The following is a 27,193-nucleotide window of genomic DNA, read 5'->3' as shown; positions in this document are numbered from 1 at the left end:
GTAAACGGATGCGAATGATGGCTCACACAAGAACTACTGCTAAGTGAGAACGTGGAAAAGATGGTCTGTCTAGTCTTTTTTATGTAGGGCTGCCATTCATATGCCTTTAAATTAGAGAAGGGTGATCCAGTATGGAATATTTACGGGCTATCAATTTTTTCTTTTTTTAAAGTACCGCAATGAGTACATCTTGAGTAGATCTTGTGTCAACGTAGTCTGACTCCCTTAATTGCGGCCATTTGTTATTTCCAAACACAATATACCGTTGTGAACAAACAAGCCCCTGTACCCGACAGTACATTAGCACACGTGCACTAAATAGATAAAGATCCAAGTTCTATTTTGAAAATCATGTGCCTATGCCGCTGTCCGATTTTTCTTCAGGGTCAGGTGATGCAGTAGGAAAAAAATAGGTTGCTCATCGTTTTGTGAAAGGCCAAAAGGACGAAATGATGAGACAGAAAAAGAGAAAGAAAAAGATAGCTGCATTTAAAAGACAATAGCAGTGGAATTTTATAGTAATATGAGTTTCTCACTCAAAGTCATTTTGTCACAGTAAAGCCACTGCGCCAAATGCACTTTCTGGCGACAAACTGACTAATGAGGCAATGAAGCTTTCAAAAGTGCCCAACAAAAACACGGAATATATTGCTCTATTTTTGGCAAGTGGATTTTCTGCTAAGGCACTGACCAAAACAAAATATGGAGTAGACATAAGTCACACCATTTGGCTTGTCATTGGCTCTCCCAAAATGGGATTGATTGATTGATTGATTGATTGATTGATTGATTGGTTTATTGATTGATTGACATTTGTTTATACATGTATTTAGACATTTATTTGTACATTTATTTGTACATTTATTTTTATTTAATTTGTTTCCATATCAGTCAAAACATTGCTTTATTTCACATGTAGGCAGTCCATGGCGCAAGAAAGAAGACCACGTATGGAATCCATCAATCTATCCATTTCAGTTTGTCTAACCGTGTTGAGGCTCTCAGATAAGCTGAAGCCAATTCAGAATGGCGATCTTGTGGACGAGTTGCCAGGCAAGCATAGACAAGTTAATGCAAACAGTAAAACACACACTACTGTGTCTTGTCAGCGTGGGATAGTGGGAAGGTTATTTCGATTTCTTTTTGTGTCTTGGCATGTGAAGAAATTGACAATAAAGCAGACGTTGACTTTTTTACATCCTATAAGACAAGATATGACATGTCTGAAATTCAAAGTCACAAGGGGAAAATGCATCCTGAGACACAGAGAAGGAAGCATTGCTCCTTACTTTACAGAGTCTTAGCATGGCTAAAAGCAATTAGGCCCGTGACGTGAGCAGCTCCGGGATTTGTTACCGCGACTGGACCGAGCAGCCCCATGTAAGAACATGTCGTTCTTTCCTCCGAGGGATCGAACCCGGAGACAGCGATGGAGGCTCAGCGTGATTGATCTAATCCTAGTCCCTTTCTGATCCAAAGATCAAACTTGAGTGCGGCATGAATATGTATACGGCAATTTCTGCAGAATAAGAGAAGAGCCGCACGGGAGAAATGCAAGCATGAGAATAGTGCAGGGTGAAGGAGCACACGGCAGATTGTTTAGAAGAAGAAAACAAGATCAAGACGTACACTGGAAATTGTCATATGGAACAACAATGTTTTTGTCTTGAAGATAAAGTGACGTTTTTTAATGTAGTGTCGGATTTAAATGAAAAAAAAAAAGTCCAATTTAGCAAGCATGGAAGTATGAGGTGAGTGCACTGAACGTGCTCTGAAGTGATTTTGGCAACGCTGACCCTTCAAACAAAGAGAAGACATACTTCATGAAGATAAGAATTGCCATTGCTGAGTCTTGGTACAAACCCGCTGGGAAGGAAACGTCCCGCCACGTCGGTCGGACCTATGAAGTGTAAAAAAAGGACGGCGATTAACAATATCTGTTGTTGTGCCGCTCGCAACTTCTGATATTCAGGGCCGGATAAATCAGCCAATAGGGGAAGTCGGTGTGACAGAAAGCATCTTATCTCTTAGAGTGCAGACACGATTGGATATCCTCAGAGGTCAAACGCCGGCCCGCTGGTAAATGAGTGCGGCTCCGGCACATGACGGAGGGGTGGGGAAAGCATTGTAAGGCCGTGCCGCTAAGCCTCCCTCCGCTAATAAGAGCTGACCCCCCACCTTACTCCCTTGCACCAGACTGGACTTCAAACTTTGAAGTTACCCAAGGAAGAAACCAAACGGATGCCATTTGCTCCGCCGATGAGCTTTATTGTTGTCAGACCGGATGAAAAGTGACTGGAGCATCTGCGAAACATCTTCTTTTTCCTCACGTCGTCAAAGAGCCTCCTCCATGATCAGCGTTGACGTGTCCCCCTGAGCTTATCCGGTCCCGTTTGAGAGCGCCTGCCAGCCGAGGTAAGATGCCAAAGAGGGCTACGCTCTCAAAATTCCCCATAGCATTGGCGGCCGACTATATCGGGCGTCTTTGTCAGCCTTGCGTTGGCACGTACAAGTGATATGTGAAGATGTCATTTTCCTATGCAAATATTAATACTCATCTATTTTCAATGAGACAAAAGCACCCGATTAGCAGTCACGAGTCGCCGGAGACCTAAAGCTGGCTCGGTCGGTCGGCTGCGGGAAGAATGAATGAAATTGCCGGAAGCAACGCTAAGCTCATCTAATGATTTTCCAGCGGCCTCACTGGGAATTCTTACCAACTTTGTGGCTGTACCAAGCTAACCATAAATGAGAAATGAAAAAGATCAGCCTCTATGGAGGAATTGCTGCTGAGATGTTGTTTCAAGACTACTTTTAATGTTGGCCCAGTCCAACAGCTCTTATCTATCCCAACATTAAACTTCAATTAAGCTGGCAGTGTCTGGAAAGCAAGTCGCAAGTCGTGTAGATATTTGGCAGTAATGTGGACTCCCACTGAGTCTCTGCAGAGCCCCCCACCAGCTGCTCTGTGCTGCTAGTTGTTTGTAAGAGGCACAAAAGCCACCCACTGCTCCATTAGATCCTTAAAGTTTCAGGGACATTAACATCTCTGCACATAGTAGTAGTAGTATTCTATTTATTGACTTGAATTTTTGTTAACACGTTGTTGTCTCCAGGTTTGGCAGTCGGTTCTTCATCTCAGTGCTTTTGTCGCTTTATCTGGAGCCTTGTCTGTGTTTACTATGTTGTCCATTTATCACTTCCGGTCGGCTGCTGAATTTTTTAGCATTTAAACACCAGTACGGACCCCCCAAGCCCTTTCCACATTGTCTTATTTGGTCAGCCTGCACAGTGGACGTGTGGCGACTATTTCGAGACGACAAATATCTCCGAAGTGGCTTTCCCCGACTTCAGGCCGACCTTTGATTTGCAAAGTGGGATAGGTGCCGGGCGTGAACGGGAATCCAGAACATGTTTCAGCTGCACGGCTCAGTGATTCCCAACCAGTGCACTGCGAGAGATCCGATTCCACTGAATTGGTCTGATCATTATTTACTTACTCCCCGAAAATGTGCCTGCGTCGAGCAACACAGGGTGACAAGCAATGCAATGAAATGCTCAGCCACAAAAGGTCAAAAGGGTCAATTAATCAGTGCATTCGTTGGAGTGAAAAATAGCTGACACCTTAATAAAGGATGGGAAACTCGGACATAGGTCACGATCTGTCCGGAATGCACGACACGTTCTGTGCTGAGCAAAATAAGCACATCGGTGAATTCAACTACACATTGTAGAAAAGTCATGATACCGTACAACGATATTGGAGATGAGATAGAAGATAAAAACAACGCAGGAAAAAGTGATGGTGCTTCATCTATTGGTCCAAAAAGGAGGAGGTGATAACTATTTATGTATACCAGGTGGCATCTAAAGTGTGTATGAATGCTGTAAATAAGAACACATGACAGTTTCTCCTCCACTTGTTCCAATGCACATTTACAGCTGCATAGCAGCAGGCAAAATCCCAGCTCAATAACAAAAGTTCTTTAAGGCATTAAATATTTACTCCTCGCTGCTCCGAAGTGGCCGACCCGTGACCGTTTATAAGAGCGCTCTTCTATAAGGGTATTCGTCAAGCAAATCAAGTAGAAAAGGAAAGAGAGCACTTCACAGAGCTGGAGGCTACACAGCATCGTGAACTTGCGCCGTTCCTCCTCTGATCGATGCTCTCGCCGAGCGGCCTCCCCAGTGTAAACAACACGCTAAGTTGTTTGACTCTGCACATGGACTCTTATTCATCACGACTTAAGCGACACCGCTGGAGATGGGCGGATGGGAGCGCATGCCGAGTCAAACTAGCTTCTAAATAGCATCCTCAATCTTGCACCCTGCTGTCTGTCCAGTTAGCACAATGTTTCCAACGTGCACTTTGGTGAGGGCTACGTGCACGTGTTGATTTCAAACTCACCGGATTTGGCTGGGTCATTCTGGATGGTAACTTGTCAGGTGCAATACTGACAAATGATATTTACAGATCCACAATACTAATGGGCATGTTTCATTTGCCAGCTTGGTGATGAACTGCCGCTTCCCCCTAAGGACAATAAAATCAATGGTTTGCCCCCCCCCCTCTACCAGGCTAATCTCAGCAAGGCTAGAAAAAGATTCAGGGTTAAAATTCTTGTTCTTAAGGGTATTTTAATAAATGCATATCACAAACATGACACCTTGGGACTTTTTAAATTGAAAAATGAGCATTCACGTCATGGAAACGTAGCTGACTGATCAATACAAGTGGCAGAAATGATAACAGTTAAAACACGGTGACCAAATATCCTATTCTCCTGAAAGGTTAAGCAATATTAATAGATTTTCTACAGATGTGTTTTTTTCTTCTGCATAGGCTTTGCACCTCATATAGAGAAACGGAAAGCAACGCGAGCTAGTGAAAATGGCACCGGCCGTCGGCGGTCCAGTCGGCTACACCCCCCCGGAGGGCGGCTGGGGATGGATGGTGGTGATTGGGGCCTTCATCTCTATTGGCTTCTCTTACGCCTTCCCCAAGTCCATCACGGTCTTCTTCAAGGAAATTGAAGCAATCTTCGACGTGACCAGCAGCCAGGTCTCCTGGATCTCCTCCATCATGTTAGCGGTCACGTACGGAGGAGGTAACTACATACTCACATATGAGATTTTAGCGATAAAAATGATTCAAAGTGACAATTCGCTTCCAAAAGTGTCCTCATGTGAATCGGTCAAGCCGAAGAATGAAATTGAAAGTGGCGAAACATTCGCATAGGTATCAGAACAATAATAGGTCCGTGTCATCATCAGTTTTTTAAAATAATTGACTTTGGCATATCCCACGCGGTGCTCTACTTACTATTATGTGTTTCAGGTGGTTAAATGATTCTAAAATAAATGTACACGATTTGATCTTTATGTTTGAAGTGAAATTGAAAAGGAATAATGTGAATGCATATCTGGATTATGCAAGAGATACTTTTGCCATTAAAGTCAACAATAGGTCATATTAGGGCAAACTCAAGTCAAACTACACGTCCATCTTAATCCCTCATTCCTCATCACATCAGCAAGCAGGATGTCGAACATCACCGAATCAAAGCGGCTTACGGTAGAGCGCCGACACATTCCACCGAGAGGCCGGGTGACACCGTCAATGAATGCAAATGTTTGCCACAGCTGACAGCAAGTGGCACATTGGAAATTGAAAGTTTGCGCCAGGCACTGCCACGCTGATGTGCGCTAAGCATTCACTGCACGTCAGCGGGACCGGTTCATTAAGCGACTGATGCGTACCACCTCCATTTTTGAGCCATTACCTTCATAATATTCCGCACCGGTTCGTCTTCAACCTTTTTATCCCGGGCGGCTCTCCCTGCGGGCCGCCAGGAAAGAACTCATTGATAGCTCGGAGACGGCCTGCATTACAATTTAAAGAGCCTTTGTCTCGCGTGGCGCGAGCAAATGAGTTTGGACAAGCGCTAAACAAAAAGTGTCAGTTTCTATTTAGATGGACTGGGCAGTGTGGGGATTTGGCACGAAGGCCATTTTCCTCGTGGGTGGGTCGTCATAGACACACTGATAAAACCCGCATCGGAAATACATAGAAGGCAAATGAAACATTATCACGGGGCTCATTTTGTGCCGCGGGCCGTAGGTTTCCGACCACTGCAGAACCAAAGCCTTGTGTCTGAGTTATATCAGGACCTGGTTCACAGAGCCTTGCGGTAAAGATTTGCTGATATTGTAGAGGTACACACAGTGGCCACGACCTGCATCCCACACTTTCACACAATGATACACAATGCATTTCAAGTCAATTAAAGGAGATTCCGCAAACAAATCACATCTGTCAATGTGTATGCATCTCCAAGGCGAATAAATGATTATTTCATTACAGCTCTCACGTTTTTTCGGACAGATCCTATTATTAATGGAATGAAAACACATCTACTGCAGTGCACCACTGACAAAAATGATGCACAAGTTGTTGGGAGTTTGCTGTGACTCAGATGTGGCGCTGTCGCCCTCTTGTGGCTACAAAAGGAACTGCGCTCACATCCAACCCAACAAATACAGCGTGTGCGTGTGCATGTGTGTGCGTGTGCATGTGTGCGTGCGTGTGTATTTATTTATTTATTTATTTATTCTCAGGTCCTATCAGCAGCATCCTGGTGAATAAATACGGAAGTCGTCCTGTTATGATGCTGGGAGGATGTCTTTCCGGATTGGGCCTTGTAGCTGCTTCTTTCTGCAATTCCGTCCAAGCACTATATTTCTGCATTGGTGTAGTGGGAGGTAAAGGACAAGACTTGACACCTTCTAGTTGATGCACACTCCTGCCATCTAGTGTTCTGAAACTACAACAGGTTGTTCAACTGCTGAATAGGATCTATTATGCGGTTACAATTGTCGCTATTTAAAAATGTCTAAATAACATGAATGTGAGAAATTGACAATGGTCAAGAACATTTATTGTCTTGCTGCCTGCAGCAGATTGACTTTGGTAGTTAGAGTTGACATTTCGTAGCCCTCCGGAGAGCCAACATTAAAAAGTCATTCTTGTCCAAGATGTGCTTCTGAAGTAATAATCTTTGTGTTTTAGGATTGGGATTGTCCTTCAACCTAAACCCCGCCCTCACTATGATCGGGAAATACTTCTACAAGAGGCGGCCCATTGCCAACGGCATCGCCATGGCCGGTAGTCCAGTCTTCCTTTCCACGCTAGCGCCTCTCAACACATGGTTCTATGACCGCTTTGGCTGGAGAGGAAGCTTCCTCATCCTGGGCGGCCTGCTGTTAAACTGCTGCGTTGCCGGTTCCCTCATGCGACCCATCGGACCCAAGCCCAAACCTGTGGCCAAGACGACGGAGCGGAGGACCTGCTCCCAAATCATGAACAGCTTCCTCGACCTGTCCTTGTTCAAGCACCGTGGCTTCTTGCTTTACATTTCAGGCAATATCGTCATGTTCTTTGGCCTGTTCGCTCCGTTGGTGTTCCTGAGCAATTTTGCCAAGAGCAAGGACATCCCGAAAGAAAAAGCCGCTTTCCTGCTGTCTGTGCTGGCGTTTGTCGACATGGTCGCCCGGCCCTCCATGGGCCTGGTGGCCAACACCAAATGGGTTCGGCCCAGGATCCAATACTTTTTTGCCGCCTCTGTGCTGTACAACGGCGTGTGTCACGTCTTCGCCCCCATGTCGGTCGACTACAAAAGCTTTGTGATTTACTCCATGTTCTTTGGCTTTGCTTTCGGTTGGCTCAGCTCCGTATTGTTCGAGACCCTGATGGACCTGGTGGGGGCGCAACGTTTCTCCAGTGCCGTTGGCCTGGTCACTATCATCGAATGCGGCCCCGTGTTGCTGGGGCCGCCTTTGCTAGGTAACCCAATCCATTGCAAACATTCGAGTGGAACTTCCAGAGACCAATACTGTCTGCATCATCGCAATTCCTTGTTGTTTTCCAGTGCATTTCAATGGGCATCTATTACAATATAGAAGGTGTTGATCTTTCTTATCCACAGACTGGCCCGGTCTCAATAATTAACCTAAATTTTAGTATAGTCTATCGTATAAAGTTATATTTTGCAATGTAACTGATAATAAATGCTGTGCCGAACAGCCACAATCCGTTCTATGTTCCAGTAAGATGAATTTATCGTATTTCTATGGTTATCGTCACACGTTTGATAGTACTGAACTCGAAACTGTTCTGACTCGGGACAGTGTTCAGCTTTGGAGGTTTCACTCTGTCCTGCGCCGTGGACGGACGGCTGTACTTAAATCACAACATGATTGTTTTATTCTTCCCAGGGAAGTTCAAGGACATCTATCACGACTACAAGTACACGTACCAGGGTTGCGGAATCCTCCTCATCGTCTCTAGTTTCTTCCTTTTCATGGGCATGGGTCTCAACTATCGGCTGCTGAGGAAAGAGAAGAAAGAGGAGGAGCGCATGGCCAGAGTGGGAGATCATAAATCCTGCAGGGACAATGCAGCCAAGGTGGTAGAGGCCAGGAACACAGACAGTGTCTAAGTTGTTTCATTTGAAGTCCATTTGTTTCTTGCAAGCCATAGAGATACATCTGAAAACATCTGCCTTATTCAGGACACATCTCTGCTTAGCGTACACTTTATTATGACCACTAAAAAAACATATATTGTACTGTCACATGCACTTAACTGGAAAATATTTCTACATATTGGTATATATACTTTTTATCATTTTTCCAACAGGGGCTGTTATTGTGTCTGGGTGCAGTGACCACTTGAATTCACTTTATGAATATGTTCAACACGTGTAACTCCCAGCATTATACGACACAGTATGCTCTTTTCTTGTCTGAAATTCAAGAAATGAATAAATGTAGTGGATAGTACTTATATCACTACGTTTAGGACACGATGTTGCTTTAACATTGTTATTCTTTATGGAAAATGTTATGAAATGAGCCCATGGAGACCATGAGCACACTGAACATCTTGTACAGTGTTTTCTCAAGTCAGGTTTGCATTCACTACTCACAACTACAGGGGAGCTTTGCTCATTGTTTATTTTTGCTTCACACAAATAAATAGAAAAACACTACAATGTTTTCTCTCATCGTTTGTCTGAAATCATAATTATTATTATATATAGTATATACAATATAGGATACAATTGAATACCACTGTATGCCGTTTAATTACATTCATTGGTTGACAAATTACTTATTTTTATGAATAGCTTATTTTAACGAATGACTTATTATTTTTTATACAGTTTTGAATTAACTCCTTTATACGTTAAACGAATAGTGTTATGCGAGTCTTTAATTGATTTTAATTTATTTGTTATTTATTTTTTAAATGAGACGTTATTGCGACGTCGCCATTTTGTAAATGATTCGCACACAGGTGATTCCGTTGACCAGGTAGTACTCCAAGTTTGCAGGTAAGAAACGAGTTTAACTGGCATTCGCTAGATACTTTTCCTTATTGTTTTATTTTGGACAGTTATCTGAGCGAACATGCGGCAAAGTTTCACCTGGAGCTAAACCTTTAACGTTCTCTCCCTCTTTCATTTTCTCATTTGAACAACTAATCTATCGTCGCCATCAGCGTCAGTTACTTTGACAACGGCGAGCCCCGTAACAACTCGACTGTCGGTGCATTTGTCGAAGCCAAAGGTGAGCGAGCACTCATAAAACATGAGAAAAAATGAGCGTTTTCAGTGATTTCGTTTTGCATACATATATATTGTACGTGACAAGTTTGATGCGGTCATTCAGTCAAGTTGTACTTGATCCTTAGATGGAGAAAGACGGACGTTTCAACTTCAGACTATTGGTGCCACCACGGGTGTCTGCCGTTAAACCCCAAGAAATTGTCGACAACAACAGAGCTGAGCTCGTAAGTGCAAAATCAAATGAGTTTAATATTTTTTCCCCCTGTCTCCCAACATTACTAGTGCTAATTTTTCTGCTATTTTACTTAGACTCATTTGGAGACAACCAAATACTTTGTACAGCTTGGTTTGTCTAAATATGCTTTTTTTAGGGTCCCATTAAATATTTTGTTAAAGACCAAAACAATAAAAGCGCTGTCGCCGCAACTCAACCAACCACACCAGGTAATGTCTACCGAGAAAAGACACAACTAAAAGTAGCGCTTCGCCCAGCTTCAACGTTATGTGCTATTTTTTGTCCTTGAAAGATTGCTTGAAGATGACAGTGGCCCCAGCAGAAAAAGAAGAGGTAACATTATTAACTTTATATTTGACTTTAAATGAATACATATAAAAACTTCATTTAGGGGCACCAAAATCCTTGCTGGGTAAATAATACAAATAGCTTCCTGCCATTTTCAATGTTCCACAGAGCAACTGTTCTCCTGGACAGCTTTGTTCTAAAATGTTTGATGAAGTGGAGAAAATCAAATTCTGGAAAGTCAAAGTGGACTCTGACGCTGCACAAAGCGAGAGGAAACTTCAGGAGAACAAACGAACAATCGAGACTCAGCGCAATGCCATTCACGAATTGCAGGTGTGTGCCTTTCAAGACAAATACTCTGCTTGTATTACTTTGACTTCACACTGTGTATTTGTGCTGAACAGTTTCAAAATGAAAGTCTCAGCACCAAGCTTGAGGAGCAGATGAGTGAAAATGAGGATTGGCGGAACAAGTATGTTTGTTTATTTATTTTTTGTTTGCACAGCAATTTCCATGTACAGTATTGGGCCTGAATAATCAATGCTTTGATTCAGACACAATGCAACCCGCGACTTGTGTAATTTGCTGAAAGAAACTTTGGAGCGGTCAGCAGACAAAATGCAATTGTGTGAGTGTGTCTAGCTTTGTTGCACATCTTGCAGCCTCATCGATGTGTTGAAAACTGACACATATTTCTGCATTTTGTAGTCGAATCAGAGCGAGAAGAAACACATCGCCTTATGACGGAAAACAGTGAACGTGTTCAGGTCAAATATTTATAATACAGAGGCCTAAAGTGTGTAATGTGCACTCAGTCAATTCATAATTCATGTCCCCAGAAAGTGATTGCAGCATTTGAACTCCTTCGTGGTCAAGCCGAAGCTGAGCAGGAAAAGATGCAATCTGGTTTGCTCTTTTACATTTTTACTTTTCCTGCATTTTGATTTCCTAAAAAATACCGTTTGTGTTTGCAGTCAAAGAGAATTTGCAAAAAATTGAAGCGCTAAAAGAAACGTATCATCAAGAATGCACCCTAAAAGAGAAAGAGGTCAGTAAGTAGAAGATGAATCTGCCTTTCTAACACACACTGCTAAAAGACTTGCTGGTTCCACAGGTGGCAACGCTTATAGCCAAACTTCAGGATAAAGAAAGTGAACTCGAGAAAGTCCAGCATGAACTCCATGACACTCAAAATCAGTGCAGACAACTTGAAGAGGCCAAAAGTAAGTGTCACAAAATGAAACACCTAACATTTATCATCATCCAGTTAATTATGTTCCCATCAAATGAGACTTATTATGGAGTATTGACTTTAATGGCTTGTTTCAAATATTTGGGTGTCTAGGTGCCTGCCTGCCCACCCACCAAGTGTGAAATGACATAATTAATAATTAAGGCCTGATTTATTGAGAGGAGTACAGCACAGCTAGAATCCTTACTGGGACTAGAAAATACGTATGAGCGGATTACGCCCACAGTCCTGGTGCCGCGTGCATATGGACACTCTTATGTTTGAACAAGGTGTTAATTATGGACAAGCCGCGGTGAGCACAGAAGTCTAGAAACAAAACACCGCTCGGGTTTAGATTGAGGGGAAAAAAGTGGAAAATCATTTTTAATTGTGCATATGACCCCTTCAAGATGTTCCATTTTTGTGTAATACTCAACATGTTTTGTACTTTTACAGCTCAACAATGTAAAGATCTTAGAAGCTCAAAAATGGCACAAGACTCCCTTCTCGAAAAATTGAACTCGGCAGAGCAGCGCTATCGAGAAAGCGAGGTGATTTCTGTTGCTGCTCTGTCTGTCCGTCCGTGTCTGCTTGATGTGCATACTCGACATCATAAAAGTCTCCAAGTGCCCTTCAAACGGGACCCCGCTGTGGGTTGTCTGCTTTAGCTGAAACGCGTTTCCTCTCTCAAAGACTACCCGGGAAGTCATGGGTGCCATGCTGAGAAGGAGCAAAGAAGAACATGCACAGATCCTCCAAAGCAAAGATTTAAGCTTGCAGGAGGTTCATCGGGTTAAAAATGAACAAGCCGAGAAGCTCGAGCAAGTTCAGAGAACCCTTGTGGAGCTGCAGAATTCATTAGCCGTTGAGGAACAAAGGTACACACTCTTGAGAATTCACAGGTAGGAACCGGCAATGGCGATTCCTCTGGTCATCATGGTCTTGGAATGACTCTTTCAGGTCAAAGGATTGCGAGGAAAAACTAATGGCTAAAAACAAAGAACTTGAAAGGAGTAACCAAGCTTTAGGTGAGTCTTAATGAAAGGAATCTTATCAATCCAGTGCTCAATTTATATTTAAAAAAAAAAAAAATGCAGTCACAGCAACTTTTTTACTCTAACAGAAGAAATGGTCGAACAAAGGGCAAGAATAGATGAGCAAATCACCGTCCTCCAGAGTGAATTGGTGAGACTGTCATGTTTTACACCACCTTACTATATTTCATTTGTTACTGTCATTTAAAACAATAAGCTCTATGTTTGTCTTCACAGGAAACAAATGTGAACTCACTGGAGATTGTGAAGGGAAAAGCTGATGTACTTGAGATCAGAGTGAACGATCTCCAAGCTGAGCTTTCGGCCAAAACTATAGAAGTCAAGCTCGTCATGGTGATGCACACACACAGTCATTTCGGAATGGACACGTATAGTCTTTTCGGAACCCCGCAATGACCAGACATTTGTTTTTTTATACATGTACATATGTACCAGGATGAGGCAGGGACAATCCGCGCAGAAAACGAAAACCTCAAGAAAGTTTGTGAAAAGTCACAAGTTTTCATGGAAGAGCACAGCCTCACCGAGGTTTTTACATCATCACCTGTGGAAATCGTAAGAAAGCAAACACGATTGCTCTCCTCACTGATGTGTTTTTTACGCTGTTCCACAGAGAAAGGTTCAGGAGCTAGAGGAAAAGTTCTTCAACGAAGTGAAGAAAACAGAGACGTACAGTTTTGAGATAGTGCAACTCAAGAAAGAACTCGCAGAGCATCAGTGAGTTGCTCCATAGTAAAGGGCCTCCCTCCTATGGTATCACACCGTCGCATTGCGCATGAGCCGTGCTGTGCTGTGCCGCTTTCCAGAGCCAAGTACGAAGAGCTGCTGTCCGACTTCAATGAGGTTCATTTGGAAAAAAAGGCTGTTGAGCAGAAATTTGAAAGCAAGTCCTCTAATGTGAAAGCCATTGAGGCAGACATGAAGGTTTGGCTATTTCCCATTGTTTAAGTCACTCAACTATATGTAAACTTGTCAAATAATCATAAGTGAATTTGATGGGCAGGTGAGCGAGAAGAAGGCAGCGAAGCTCTCAAAGGAAATTCAGAAGCTGGAAGAGGAAAACCAACGTTTAAGGTGAGTTTCTGTTTTATAGATGCACCAGGCATCGTACAACTGAAATATACTATTAGTCAATGTAATTCAAATAAAAGGCATACAAAATAATAGGCATAGCCTATTCGATAAAAGTGATAGGCTGTAAAATGACAGTATGCCGTGCATCTTTCAAAGAATATTTTCCCCAATAATGTTGGACAATTTCTGGATTTTGTGTTAGAATTTAGAGGCTCTGCATCTCTTGAGTTATTTAGTTGTTGTGTGTGTATTTTATAGAGTGGAAATATGTACTATTCAGAGCCTACACCAAAGACAGTGTGAAGAAATTGAAACGTTGCAGAAAAAAATGGAAGACAGCGTAAGCAACTTCCACTCAATGCTTAGTAGCTTTTCTTTTTACTGATTTGAATGTTGCTCTCATTGTCATGCCTCTGTGTAGTGTGAGCATTTGCAGAAGAGGGTTACACAAACAGAAAGACAGCTCAAAGCCGCAGAAGTAAAGGTGATGACAACTAAATGTGGAACAGCGTAAAAATATGTGCTATTTGTTGTCTCACTTTAGAAACTAACATGACTGTTGTTTTTTGTCTTAGTGCTCTCACCTCAGTAAGAAAATTGGATCCCACCTTAAAGCAGGGGAATACCAGAAAGAGGTTTGCGAGACACTTGAGCTTGAAATTGCACAATTTAACTTCTCAACTTCTTGTGTATTTCAGATTAAAAAACTCAAGTCACAAATCACAAAAGAGCTTGTGAAATATAGTCACCTTGAAAACAAGGTCTGGTTGTGTACCTCTTGTTTAGTAAAACACATTTAAAAAAGCGTGTTTAATTCAAGTTATTTTCCTTTTTTATTAGATGAGCAGTCTGGATGAGGAATCCCGGAACCAGAAAAGAGAGCTTGAGGAAAAGCATCAGGAGCTGCTCAAAGAGCTTCATGATAAATCGATAATTGTAGCAGAGCTTGACAATGATTTTATTTTTATAATAAACTAGTATTTGGGCTCTTTAAGTGATTGAATAACTGGCTTTCCTCACAGATGCAAGAGCTCCAAGCAACAGCAGCTGAGGCCATCAAGAGCAAAGAGGACGCGGAACTCAAGTGTCAAATCAAGACGGCAGATACTGTCGCACTGATGGTAAAACACAAAGGTCGCCAAAGGTGACCCTTGCTCAACCCGCCTGTTCATTTTGTCCACCCTAGAGCAAATATGAGCGCACGGTCAAAGAAAAAGATGCAGCGCTGGACGAGATGAAGAAGCGCGAGACAATGGCAGTTAGCTTCAGATCGGCAGCGGTACTGCAGACTCGCATTACAAATCTCAAAAAGTTAGTTCCAGCCGAAGATTTATTGTTTCAATTGTCATAAATAGGAGCTTGACGTAACCAGGCTGAAGACCGAAAACAGTCAACTGAAGAAGCAGTTGACAACTGACAAGGTGTTGTATTATTTTTTTTTTTGTTTGTTTGTATCATTACTTGACAAACCTTTGTGTTCTTTGCTGTTATGATAACTTTCAGAAGAAGTTAAGTGACCAGAAGAAAGAATTGTCGTTGTTTAAATCATCTCAGCTGTCCCAAGATAAGAACAGCACGGTATGCACCCACGCACGCACGCACGCATACATTCCTCCTTGGCATGAAGGAATTGACAATAAAGCTGACTCTGACAAATAGTACAAGAGCAGCCCTCACCTCTCATACTACAACTACTCCTTCTAGGCAAAGGCCTTCGACACAAATGAAGGAGAGAGTCATGTCGAAACACCAAGAAGTAGGTCTTCAAAGATGACCGTGTTTGACTTCGCCGAGGTGTGTAGAAACCACTGGGTACTTTGTAGAAGCAAAGAAGCCTAAACTAGTCAGTTACTTCTGCATTTTTACTCTTTAAATATCACAGTGATTCGATTTTATTTTATTGGGGTATATTAACGTAACATTTGTGTTAGGAATCTGGCTTTGGATCCATGAGGATGTCGGGTGAAAGGACCCCAAAGATCAAGGTAGAAACCTCTTTGCTCTGCAATGAATGGGGGGGGATCATTTACCAAGAGTAAGTAAACTCTCTCTCAATATATGCTCAAGGAACGTCGCTGCAAAGAAATTGCTTCCCCGGTAAAAAGGACAAAGCGGGCTGGCAAAGAAGACAAAATAAAAGTAATTGATTTCATATTTGGACCAACTGAAAGCTGGGCTTCGCCGCATGCTGCTGTATTGAGACTGTTTCACAGACCTACAGAATAAGAACGCCCCCTAGTGCTACAAAGCCAGGGGTTTGGGGGAAGGGAGCCATTGAGCTGCAGTCTGACGGCTCTGAGCCAAACAACATTTTGGTGAGATGGAATGTGTCCAATAACATCAGTAGGTCACGGCAAATGTCATTTGCCTGTGACTTAGGGCTATATAAACTTGCCTTGACTTGACTTTTTGGTTTTGGCAGACTTTCAAGAACGTCCCAGAAACCCACTTCTCTGTTCCGGTCGCTAAATGCAACCCATTCCAAAAGGTAATGTGAACAATTTGCATCTTTATGAATGAATTTGTATTATTTTATAAACCATCTGGCCTTTATCCCACCTCCAGAGCCCCACTACTGTTAAGCCACCAAGAAACTCTCTAAAGTTAGCGGCCGTCAAGAGGATTCGTGATGCTGGCTGGATGGCTGTCAATAGCAGTGAGAAAAAGAAGAGGTCTCATGCAAACAATTTCATATAAGCTGTGCTGTGGATGCAGTTGAGTTTTCTATTCTAATGTTGAAAGGCACATATCTTTGGTGGTGGTGGTGGTGGTAATATAGTCAAAACAGTAGTCAGAGAGTTGTAGGAAGAGGTATGGTTTTGTAGTTCTAGTAATTATAGTATGTACTAAGCATAGCACAATAGTGCTGTAGCGGCAATTGCGAGTAAAAAAAGTTGTTGTTTTGCGTAGTAAAAAAAAGTTTGTTATTCAGTTTGCTCGTGTAATACTACTACGCACGACTACGTGTTACTAGTCATAGTAGTTGGTACCTCAGAGTCATGTTGTTGTTGTATTTTGGTACCTTAATAGTTATTGCTATGATTTGTGTAACATTTTCACAGTTTGACAGTGTCTTGTCAATGAAATGTTAATGTTAACTACATTGTGTTTAAAAAATGTGGAATTTAGTCATATTGATGATGTAAATGCATGAGGTTCACAGTAAAGATGAGCTTAAATATAAAACATTTATTTGCTGAGCATTTGGACTGAAGCAACTTTTTAACAAAGAATGAACCATTCCTATAAAAGCCAAGGTATACATGTGATGAAACATTTTTCAGTCACATGTGACTAACCAAACATGGATTTAACATAATAATTGTGAAAGTGACATTTAGATAAGCGTCAGCAACAGCTGTAATCAAAGAAATGAAACATGGCAATGTCATCAAGACAGTATTGTGCATCCGTTTACTGAGCACAAGTCAAAGAGTGAATCAGTATATTGCAGGACAGGTCATTTTACATGTACAGTATTAGGCACCACTAAGGCAGTTTCAAGAATACAAGTAAGTGACCCAAACCAGCAATCGGGTCTGTTGGGGGCTCAGTGTGCGTTGAGTTAACAGTATTTAATTGAGTTAAGCCATGTAACTTGGAAGAGTGACGTTGTTCACAAACAAATTTGATTTGTCGCTTCATTTTGAGGCAAGCCTAGCCGCGGTGAATAACGCCATCTCCAGACTCGGTGGGTGTGACTTCCCAGGCTAAGTCCATCTTCTCACCAAAATAGCAGGAGTCTACTATACATTTCATAGACAGACATTCTTGGGCAGTATCATTTCTTTCTGCTATAATCCATCTTTTACATTGCAAAACCTAACCTTTGACTTCAGTGATGTACAACACATAAATGTATGCAAAACTAAACTGCAGTATTTGTTAAAAACATGTCAGGGGTACAAAATCTTAATGCATTCTTAAAGTTTGGTCGCTTCAATGAAATCACCACTTGTCGGGTCACAATGTACAAATCCTGACTTGTCTGCTTCCAAGTAACTGTTTGCCGCACCCTTGTCTCTTTTTCCTGAGGCCTGTCGTGGAAGGGCAATGAAAGGGGAGGTAAGACAACCTCGTCTTGAAGAATCTTTTCGAGCGATCTGATTTAGAAAAAACAAAACAAAAAACTTCTACCTGTGATTTACTGCTCCAGCTGAAACACACCAAGTCACTTTTCCTCACAAATAGTTGGGAGTTCAGCTTTTCTTGCTTGCACCCACCTACAAACAACATGAAGGAACTTATTGCGTTGTCTTTCTGTGTCGCAAGGTGTCATGCGTATGCCGATATGGCCATCGATCGGTGGTCCTCACCTGTGAGTACGCTCACCAACATGCCGATCACGATGGTTGTCAATGTGCCGAGGAAAGCGATGTAGACGTAGGACAGAGAATACCAGAAGTCTGCCAAAGGGGGCCTAACACTGATACACACACATATGTACAAACTGAGAGCCAGTCATCTTGGAGGCTCAAAATAAAAATCTAATTTTGGTACAACAAATGTCCTCGTTTCTCATAATTATACACATGTCTTAAGCTGAAGATTTGTGTCTGTCAGGTCTCATCCAAGTGTGTTAAGAGTTCCTTTGTAACTCAACTTCTCTTTGTATTTGAATGACAGGAATGCTCGTTGTCTGGTATGTTCTCACTTGGGTTGCGTTGTGTGGCTGACTGAAGTGGTCCAGGGACTTGCTGTGGTCGCGTTGTACTGGAGTGTGCTGTTGCAACCCGCAGTGGTGACCGGCAGAGGGTTTGTCTTGGCTGCCGTCGGCGGGTAGATCTGACCCCCGATCCCCACCCAGAGTGTCAACACGAGGCTGAGGAACATTCCTACGAGGCCTCCCTGCAAAACCAACAAGCAGGTGCTGAAATATTCTTTCTTGCCTCCCATGAGGTGCGGTCGCAGTTGCGTGTGGGTGTGTGTTTTAGTGCTGCTCACGATTGAGTTGGCTGTGCGAAAAAGCATGCCTAATAGATACAGCCCCAGAAGTGGCCCGCTCAGCATCCCAAATATGGAGAGAGCTGCCTGTGAACACGACGCTATCAGGACATTTTGCTGTGGAACATAAGCTGTCAGTGTCTGAGTGCCTGTCCAATTTACCTGCAGAACGCTTCCCAACAGTGAAGCCACTCCTGCCATCCCAATGCACAGAGCACCAAAAAACACACCTAATGGCGAAAAATAGAGTTCAAATGTGTCCGACATTCATTCGCACTTAACAAGATGAATCTGCTTGTTACACTGTCGTTTAAATCAAGCATTTTTCTTTCTTTCTTTTGTTGTTGTTACGAATGAAAACTGGTGGTTGAGCCAAGAGAGCCTTCTCACTGTGGCCAACATTTTCCAAGCACTCGAGTGACTTTTTTATTTGGTGGGTGTTTACGGAGACTTTGAATGTTTGGTCAGAGCAGGAGATTTTCATTTTGTAATCAACTGTTTCATAATAGTGATACAAAGTGCAGAAGGACACATTTTCAGAAATAGGCAACTAGCAACAAAAGTACTTGGTTGTAAAAGAAACATGTCCGTCAGATGATCACAATGATTAGGTTTCTGCTTCAATGGCAGTTTTTTTGTCTTTATTTCCTGGTCTATAAAATTGCCTAGTGTTGCCAGAATCCAGATAGAGACACGCCCAACCATGTCAGGACGCGTGTTCTAGGAAAAAATATACTTTTACATTGGCAGTGGCCACATCACAATTCCCAGGTCTCAGGTGACAACCAATCTTGGCTCACCGGTTTTTTCTGGAGCTGAGCCATTTGCTAAAACATCAAAGTTATCCAAGTTCTATTACGGAACCATCCAGTTCATGAACTTGTACTGCCACATTGTGTTTCATAAGTGTGTCACTTTATCTGAACTTACATTTCAAGAGATGAACCCACTTGTATTGACTGATAGTTGTTCATGCTAATTGTTTGTAGCGAAATTCTCAGGGCAAAAGAAGTGAACACTTGATTCAGATGGTCACAAGTGGGCTCTTACACACAGCATACATCAAAATGGTGTTCTAGTTCTTGCCAAATTCAATCGAGCAATTCTGGATGGATGCTTCTCAAAGCCTGAGTTATCCTATCATTTATTCTTATCAAACGCTAAGACACAAAACACCTTCTCTTTTGCATCAAATGTCATTATCAGTAAATCATTTGCAAAAAGCGATAACATTAGTCATGACAAGGCAAAAACCGTTTCACCAGTCAAGCAAAACCCAGTTGTACCATGCTACCCTTGTCAGTTACTAACTTTTCGCAAAGTGGCACAGACTTATGAAACACCCCGTACAAGAGAGAATTTATTCAGTGATTTTTTTTTTCTTCTAGGTTACTTACTCAGACCCATGTTGATCCAGGTCGTCTGCTTCACTGAGAGGTTTTTCCACATGGGCCGAATGAAGTCTTCCACAGTGACGGCAACAAGGGCATTGATGCTGGAAGATACAGTGCTGAGAAAACATACACGCATCATGTAGGAATGTCGTTTTAGCGATAATTATTTGTTTAGCAGCATATGCCTATAAAATATCCCAGTAGCAATTTTCTTTTTTGCTAACTGATGGATTGATTTGAATGAATTACAAGTGAATCATCTCCAAGTGGCCCTTGCATCCTTCACTTTTTCTATATGTGGCCCTGGTGCTTGGGCACACCCGACTCTAAATGAAGGCCTTTCTGTATCTTCAGCCTCACCTCAGGGTCCCACTGTACGCAGCAGCCACAAACAAACCAGGGATTCCGGGGTAGGCGGCCAAGATGTCCATGACCAGGTAGGGCAGCAACTGTTTTTTGGAAAGACAATCTTTCTCAATGCATAGGAGCCTGCGTGATGGCCGGGTTGCAATCTTGCCACTACCTGGTCTGTGGAACCGACGTCGCCATTGGTGAACGGGTCGCAATTCTTGTAAATGGAGAACATGGCGAGGCCGGAAAACATAGCCAGACTGAGAGTCGCGCACAAGCCCACCATGTTCACATACAAGGACCTGAGTGGGAAGAGAGAGAGGAGCTGTCAGGTCATGAAGACTCCCCAATAATATTCCAAATGGTGTGGTAAAAAGTGCAAGAAAGCTCACATCTTGGCATGGCGCAGTGTTTTGCATGAGATGTAGCGCTGCACTTGGGATTGGTTGATGGAGTAGACTGACATCCATGTCACGCTACCACCTATAGTGATACTCCAGAAAGTATGTCGCTTCAGAGGATCAGGGTCAAAGCTGAGTCGGGCCCAAAATAAAGGACAGCTTAGAGGTGGAAAGTATTTTTACTATACAGGAGGGCCTCGGTTTACAAGTTCCATTCCAAAACACTTCTAGGCTATAAATATAAAACAGTCGGTGGGAAAAATAGAAAGTAAGGTGGTCACGGGAAAGCCTCCTGAAACATCCGGTTTTATTATATGATGTGGAAGTGATTGAAGGCACGTGAAATGGTGGCAGGTGTGTACTGACTCCCATATACCGTACATTTGACTGTGAGTGGTTAATTCTGAAAAGATACACGCCCGTTTGGTGTATGGAATCACATCTTTTGTCTTTACTTGCATTGCTCTCTTGGCTTGCGTAGGTTTTCTCCAGTTACTCCGGTTTGCCCACACATTCCAAAAACGTACATGGTAGGTTAATTGGGCACACTTAATTGTTCTTAGTTCTTTTAGTTTGTTTGGATACGCATGTCCTCCAATTGACTGGCAACCAATTCAGGGTGTGCACTACTGCCATCCTTAAAATGGTTACTTGCCCTCTCAAAAATATTTTTCCATTTGTTTTCCCTGCTAGAATTAAATTGTACCGGTTGATGTCCACATTACTGGTGGAAAAGCTTTGGAAATGATTTCTCTTGGTCTCATGTATATTTGTAACCTCGTCATTTCTTAGAATGCAATTGAGTCAACCGAGCACTCCCTGTATTCTTGGATTCTTAAATAGCTAACGCATTTTTACAAGAATGATACTCTAGTCGCCCATCCTTACTCAAATGTCTGGAGTCTACCCCCTTGACTGGCATCTTCCCAAATCTTGTCCAGGCCTCCCTGAAGTACGGCCCCTCTCGCTATTACTGCCACAAAACCGGCTAGCATGATCACCATTTGTAGCACGTCGGTCCAAATGACGGCTTTCAGGCCACCCTGAAGACGACACCAACGCAGATCTATTTAGAGTAGCTGTAAAAACATGGAAGCGTGTGAGGGTGTTTTACCGACCAAAGTGCAGTAGATGATGCACACTATCCCCGTAGCCACCAGCACTCCCCACAGATCCATTCCAGTGACTAATCGGAAAGAAACATGTCAACATTTCCCCATTAGCAACTCAGCACATTTTTTTCTGAGTTCATTTCACGATCATTTAACTGCATTTCAGTTTGTTGTTAAGACTGAAAACCTTCCTGCTTGCTGTTTTTTACAGTTACCTACAGTACATACATCAGGTATTTTGTTAACGATTGAAGTTCCGTACCATCCACATCCTGGATTTTGCTGCAGCCACTATCTGGCTTTGTTTTGTCTAGAGTTCATACTGTTTGCCGCTAGAACAAGAGTCGAAACAGTCCCTTTAAGTGAGTCGGAGTCTGTGAGATAACATGCTCTCCGATGAAATGTTACTCACTAGAGATTGAAATTTGTACCCTTTTGTGACTTACTTTGATTCATAGCGAGAGCCGGTGCGTAGATGACCAAACCGGTGTACAGGATCTGTTACGAGAGCCCGCCATTAGTCGATTGGATCGGAAACAGAGCAGAGCAATCTTGCCATTCGTATTCATGGGAAATGGAAAGATGTTAACCCAAGAGGCCAGGCCAGGTGTTGTTTGTCATGATGGAAAGGCCAAAGGCGCATGCCCGCTAAGGTGTGTTGAGTTACCAACCGTCTGCATGGTGTACATCAAAGTCCCAAGTATGCGAATGAGCCGGTTGAAGCGCATCTCCAGGTACTAGGATTGAAAGGGAATCGTACAAGTTCAAATCTCAGACGGTAGTCATCCTGATAAATGTTGAATTATTTATTGGATTGGCTCACACAATTTGAGTCAAGTGAGTTTCATTCGACTCCTTTTTTTGTACAAGGTCGCAATTTCCCATAATACTCTTTGCATATGTGATGCAACTCTGATTTTAAGGAGTGAAAATTCCCTTTAAGTCCTCCTCGCTCATCCCTGTCATAGCATATAGAAACGAGAGCCACGCCACACTCGCTTGGCCATCCCATTTAACATACAGCACGCTAATCTACTCTGTATGTACTCTGGACTTAATGACATGCAATTCAAACAGTTCACAACACAGTGCGTTGTTCTTTATGCTAGAAGCCATCCATTCAATTATTAATTCAGAGGGGTTGGTGTCATATTTAGGAATGAAATATATGACGTGCGCGTCTCATTCGGATATACCAAAATCGCAATCGATTGCCTGCACCTCATAATTGTCCTGCTTTTAGTCAGTCTAAAAGCCAAGTTTTCAGATGCGTTGTGGGACGAGGCGAAAATGCCGATTAGGGCATAGCGCGTCCAACACGCCAAACTCAAAAAAGATGACTTTTACGCCAAGCGCGGACTGCTTTCTAATCACCAATTGGGAGTGATTTATGAGCAAAGTCACTGCATGTATTGAACTCGTTACTCAAAGTTGGTTTTCACAAACTGCGCATTGTGCAGACAATCTAGAATGTGAAGGTTTAGAAAATAAAAATGGATTTTTTGATGTTACAATAAAAAAGCAAAGATAATTTAAAAAGTCTCAAAGATGAAGTGGCAACAACTATTATCTTTTGTAAAAATCTATTTCAGTTATCATTTGCATTTCAACTATACTCCTTCATCTTCATCTTACTTCATAGGCACTGGTGATCCCCAGCCGGTAAAAGAGGGGCACAAAAATCTCAGCGGTGATGACCGACATGATGACGTAGCTGATGCCAAAGAGCCAGAAGGACGTTCCGTACGAGTACGCCTCGGCCGGCGTGCCAATGACGGTGACGCCGGACATGAAGCTGGCTGTGAGCGACATGGCCACGGGTACCGCCGTCATTTGCCGTCCGCCCAGAAAGAACTCCTCACTGCTGTTCTCCTTGCGTCCTCGGAAGGCCTGGAAGAGCCCGACTCCAGCGGCGCTCACAATCATGACCACAAACACCACATAGTCCCACACGGAGAAGGTCGCTACCGGACCACCTGTGCCAACCATGCTGAGTTCAGGTGCGGACGATGCCTTGCGCTTGATTCTTGAAAATTGAATCCTTCAAAATGATCCACTTGTGCAAACAGCGAGATCAGAAAAAAAGTGAGAGTGAGAGAGTGAAATCTTTTCCCAGCTAAAGACAAACACCCGTACCGTGGAATCACCGACCGTGATTCACACTGACGCTCCTCTGCCTCGCAATCTGCGGGAGTTTACCTGAAGACCATAAAGATTATTTCACTTTGTTAATAATCTATCAAGGACAGCCTGGGGCTTTGGTCAGCTGTCATCTCGTGCGATTAAAAAAACAAAACAAAAAAACAAAAAAAACAGCAGCAACAAATAAAGCGTTGACCTCGTGGTTTATGGGCTGCTGTTGTTTTGAAGTCAAACGAGAGATACACCCTCGTCGTAACGTTTCTCATAAATGAGCAGCTCCTGTTGCTACTTTTACAGTGTCACTTATCTTAGAAGGCAGCTGCATCAATAAGACGAATTTGCCACACATATTATTTAAGATAGCCACTGGTCATTTGTAATACTCAAATTAAACATAGTGAAGTGTTTTTTTGTCTTGGCAGGTGAAATGTAATAACGTTGTGTACCTAGAACAAATTGCACGCTGTCTCACACATTGTGTTGTACACTCCTGCTGTACACAATCACATCATTTTCTGGGTGATTTCATTCAACTGGAAGTTATTCCGTTCTCTTATCAGGCTCAGTCAATTTTCAACATTAACCTCAACTAGTGCGTGTTAATATTTGCTGGCTTTTTATTGCCTCTTTGTAGTTAGTACGTCTAATCTGTTCCAAATGAATCCCACCGGAATGAAAATAGAAGTTTAAAATCATCACGTGCCTCGCATATCCCCAAGAACAAAAGGCCAGATATGCATTATCTTTGACTTTATAGAGTACAGGAAGTTTATAATACCTTTTGGTGTTTTTTGAAATGCTCCTGAGATCAGATAACACATTTAAGAGTGTGACAACTTTGCGGACCGTCGGCAATACAGTTTTACTGACAAGAGCATTGGCAGAAAAGTGTGAGGGACACTTTTTCCTGGTTTAATGTTTACACAAATGAGAGACAGATTAGAACATCATTGGAAAAAGTTTTGAAACTTGGTTTAATATTTGAGAGGCTATTTCCAATCCTTGCAGCACAAACCAGGAGCACCAGGGCCTGTAGCGGAGTGCTTACCAACCTTTACTTTCCTAAAATGTCTGATGGTCTTGTGTCAATTTACGTGAATATTCTACCTAAATAAAGGTAGATTATTTCTCATAAATAAATAATCATTTTCTGACAAATTTGATCAAAATGTATGATATTCTCATGGTCTCTCATGGAACAGTTGTGGTCAACACACACAGGAACTGCTGGAGATCATTTTGACCTGGTATCTGGTGGAAAATAATTCATTCATGTCATCAGCGTGATGGCCTTTTTTTTTTCTTAGTGCTTCCATCTGATCATAGATTGGAGCTAAATAGAAGACAAGACAGGAGGTCATACATTATGTAGAGTGCATTCAGCATATAAGTGCACCAAGGTTTCTTTGGCGCAGCATCGCCAGGTTTCTCTCAAGCAGGTGAAGCTAAAGCGAGAAAAAAAAAAACTTATTCAAATCACTCACTTTAATATTGTCATCCTCTGCTAGGTGTCGCCGTGACTCGGACCTCGGCCGAAGATGAACGCCGCCGTGTTGGCCTGCTGCCTCCTCTTGCTGCCTTTCATCCCGGCAGCACCCATGTGCATAGCTAGCGATTACACCTTGTACGTGGAGAAGCCTGAGTGTGACTTCTGCCTGGCCATCAACACCACCATCTGCATGGGATTTTGCTACTCCAGGGTGCGTATCGTACATGCTCGACATCCACAACGTCGACCATCTTGCATCCCGTTAAGAGTCAGTCGTGCTTTATTGGATACAAATGCAAAGACAGGAACAATCGCACAATGCTAATGTAGATCAGAAAAATGGATGGTTTCTACCTTAATCCATATTTGCACCCCAATAATCTCACAAACACTTAACTGAGGTATGAATTCTTCCCTCCATTTATTATTTGTTATTTACGCCCTGTGACTGAAGCCACCCAATACTTGGGTGCATACACTGGGAAACGCTTCAAAACACTTTTACAGGGTGAATTGGAAACACATTTTCAACATTATTTTTTTAAATTTGGACAGCCCATGTCAATTTAAGCGCGTGTGCTCCAGAGCACAAACAATTTACACAGGTAGTAACAAATGACCTTTAACAGTGATATTGGCTTTTGTGAAGACATGTCAATGGCTTCTCACAATGATTAGGAAGCAGATAAATACCAAACCGTTATGTCTACCAACACTGTGCTGCTTGTGCACGGCGAGCAGGACAGCAACATCAGAGACCTATTCGGCTCGCGCTTCCTGATCCAAAGAGGCTGCACCTACGACAGGGTGGAGTACCGCACGATCCAGCTGCCCGGATGTCCCGATGCGGCCAGCGCCGCCTTCACCTACCCGGTAGCACTCAGCTGCCACTGCGGAGCCTGCAGGACAGATACGGATGAGTGCGCCCACAGGGCTGACATGGGCGCCATCGCATGCACCAAACCGGTGCGACATATGTACCCATACCTAGGCGACTTGATGCTCTCCTGAATCCACTTGTTGCTTTGCCTTGTTTGCCATCTCTGAGTCACTGACCTGGTTTATCTCGAATGTATGCAAATGTGTGTGGGTAGATTCCACGCTCTTGATTAAAGCCTCTAAATAGCTTTCCAACTAAGCTGCGCTTGACTTAATCACATCCTGTTTTGCTTTATGTCACTAGTTATACCTGCAATGTCACCTCAGAGACTAGATCTACCTTGACACATGAAGAAGCCCTTGTTATGGGTTGAGGAATGAAGGCCCCTGTATTTCTTCAAGGACACTGTCGCCAAAACATAAGATGGATTTGGATTGTTGACTTAAAGTCCCTGTGCTCTTATTCACCACTCCACACATTCTTAACCTTAAACATTATATTGTGTCAGGACTCAGAAATGTCTTGTTTTTGCTTTCATACTAGTATTCAAAATAACAAATGCCCAAATGCTATTCTGGTCTGCAATCTGCAGTTGACTTCAACTACCGGCTGCTCTGGAGGTATACCTAGGGCCCATTGTCAACACGAAATGATGCATTCCTTCTCCGATGTCAGTAGCAAGGAGTGTCCAACTTGACTTTTTTCCAAGTTGTTTGATTTGGTAACATGCCCTTGTGTTAGCACCTCTCATCCCCACAGGAGCTTTTGGGAAGACAGCTGGAGTGTATTAATAGCACGGCCGGTCAAGAGTGGGAGGAGGCTCAATACGCATGCTCATGTGAATGGATGACGTCACTCCCGTCATCATGTGATGTCCACCCTTTTGTCTTTATGATCTTTCCTATTCCCGGCGCACCTCATGTTTTTGCTTTAAAGCCGATGACACAGAAGGGAAAGGTATTCTAGGG

The 27,193-nt window shown here is 42.8% G+C and overlaps 4 protein-coding genes across 5 annotated transcripts; 3 read left to right on the top strand and 1 right to left on the bottom strand.

Annotated features, from left to right (window-relative positions):
- Positions 1–2,045: 2,045 nt before the first annotated feature.
- On the top strand, positions 2,046–9,032 carry slc16a1a (solute carrier family 16 member 1a). Its single transcript, XM_061291394.1, has 5 exons — positions 2,046–2,415; positions 4,844–5,108; positions 6,619–6,762; positions 7,070–7,843; positions 8,275–9,032. The coding sequence occupies exons 2-5, from the start codon at positions 4,892–4,894 to the stop codon at positions 8,496–8,498; spliced, it is 1,359 nt and encodes a 452-aa protein (XP_061147378.1). The 5' UTR covers positions 2,046–2,415; positions 4,844–4,891; the 3' UTR covers positions 8,499–9,032.
- Positions 9,033–9,347: 315 nt separating this feature from the next.
- On the top strand, positions 9,348–16,717 carry sycp1 (synaptonemal complex protein 1). 2 transcript variants are annotated; one of them, XM_061290730.1, is made up of 36 exons: positions 9,348–9,395; positions 9,563–9,630; positions 9,755–9,853; positions 10,001–10,073; positions 10,157–10,197; positions 10,321–10,485; positions 10,557–10,624; positions 10,707–10,780; positions 10,861–10,919; positions 10,992–11,058; positions 11,127–11,200; positions 11,267–11,375; positions 11,840–11,934; positions 12,077–12,261; positions 12,344–12,411; positions 12,507–12,568; positions 12,655–12,771; positions 12,874–12,966; positions 13,052–13,155; positions 13,245–13,362; positions 13,442–13,512; positions 13,771–13,852; positions 13,934–13,996; positions 14,088–14,147; positions 14,211–14,273; positions 14,353–14,448; positions 14,535–14,633; positions 14,699–14,791; positions 14,868–14,933; positions 15,016–15,090; positions 15,217–15,306; positions 15,444–15,497; positions 15,580–15,651; positions 15,726–15,827; positions 15,935–16,000; positions 16,078–16,717. In XM_061290730.1, exons 3-36 carry the CDS (start codon positions 9,755–9,757, stop codon positions 16,207–16,209), a joined length of 2,955 nt encoding a protein of 984 aa, XP_061146714.1. In that variant the 5' UTR covers positions 9,348–9,395; positions 9,563–9,630; the 3' UTR covers positions 16,210–16,717. The 2 variants fall into 2 exon arrangements, with proteins under 2 accessions (XP_061146714.1, XP_061146713.1); XM_061290729.1 differs by lacking the exon at positions 9,348–9,395 and having other exon boundaries at positions 9,424–9,630.
- Positions 16,718–17,411: 694 nt separating this feature from the next.
- Positions 17,412–23,703, bottom strand: slc5a8l (solute carrier family 5 member 8, like). The gene is made up of 15 exons (XM_061290731.1): positions 23,350–23,703; positions 22,386–22,451; positions 22,161–22,212; positions 21,721–21,788; positions 21,491–21,645; positions 20,594–20,734; positions 20,374–20,503; positions 20,211–20,299; positions 19,854–19,966; positions 18,619–18,686; positions 18,457–18,543; positions 18,167–18,360; positions 17,829–17,938; positions 17,650–17,735; positions 17,412–17,549 (listed from the first exon to the last, which is right to left on the bottom strand). The coding sequence occupies exons 1-15, from the start codon at positions 23,701–23,703 to the stop codon at positions 17,436–17,438; spliced, it is 1,827 nt and encodes a 608-aa protein (XP_061146715.1). The 3' UTR covers positions 17,412–17,435.
- A 2,333-nt stretch (positions 23,704–26,036) lies between these two features.
- On the top strand, positions 26,037–26,990 carry tshba (thyroid stimulating hormone subunit beta a). Its single transcript, XM_061290736.1, has one exon. The coding sequence runs from the start codon at positions 26,048–26,050 to the stop codon at positions 26,354–26,356; it is 309 nt and encodes a 102-aa protein (XP_061146720.1). The 5' UTR covers positions 26,037–26,047; the 3' UTR covers positions 26,357–26,990.
- Positions 26,991–27,193: the final 203 nt, after the last annotated feature.

Source organism: Syngnathus typhle, linkage group LG11 (genome assembly GCF_033458585.1).
Source record: "Syngnathus typhle isolate RoL2023-S1 ecotype Sweden linkage group LG11, RoL_Styp_1.0, whole genome shotgun sequence".
Lineage (NCBI taxonomy): Eukaryota > Metazoa > Chordata > Actinopteri > Syngnathiformes > Syngnathidae > Syngnathus > Syngnathus typhle.
This window is presented reverse-complemented; position numbering and strand designations above follow the sequence as displayed.

Excerpts from the sequence above, each read along its gene's own strand:
- slc5a8l (XM_061290731.1), bottom strand. The coding sequence starts at position 23,703 with ATGGTTGGCACAGGTGGTCCGGTAGCGACCTTCTCCGTGTGGGACTAT. Across the intron at positions 20,300-20,373 it reads ACGTCGGTTCCACAGACCAG|TTGCTGCCCTACCTGGTCAT; the intron begins GTAGTGGCAAGA and ends TCCAAAAAACAG. Across the intron at positions 18,687-19,853 it reads CTGGATCAACATGGGTCTGA|GTGTGTTTTTTGGTGCTCTG; the intron begins GTAAGTAACCTA and ends TTTCGCCATTAG.
- tshba (XM_061290736.1), top strand. The coding sequence starts at position 26,048 with ATGTCTACCAACACTGTGCTGCTTGTGCACGGCGAGCAGGACAGCAAC.
- slc16a1a (XM_061291394.1), top strand. The coding sequence starts at position 4,892 with ATGGCACCGGCCGTCGGCGGTCCAGTCGGCTACACCCCCCCGGAGGGC. Across the intron at positions 6,763-7,069 it reads CTGCATTGGTGTAGTGGGAG|GATTGGGATTGTCCTTCAAC; the intron begins GTAAAGGACAAG and ends TTTGTGTTTTAG. Across the intron at positions 7,844-8,274 it reads GCTGGGGCCGCCTTTGCTAG|GGAAGTTCAAGGACATCTAT; the intron begins GTAACCCAATCC and ends TATTCTTCCCAG.
- sycp1 (XM_061290730.1), top strand. The coding sequence starts at position 9,755 with ATGGAGAAAGACGGACGTTTCAACTTCAGACTATTGGTGCCACCACGG. Across the intron at positions 12,569-12,654 it reads CCGTCCTCCAGAGTGAATTG|GAAACAAATGTGAACTCACT; the intron begins GTGAGACTGTCA and ends TTGTCTTCACAG. Across the intron at positions 13,363-13,441 it reads CCATTGAGGCAGACATGAAG|GTGAGCGAGAAGAAGGCAGC; the intron begins GTTTGGCTATTT and ends TTTGATGGGCAG.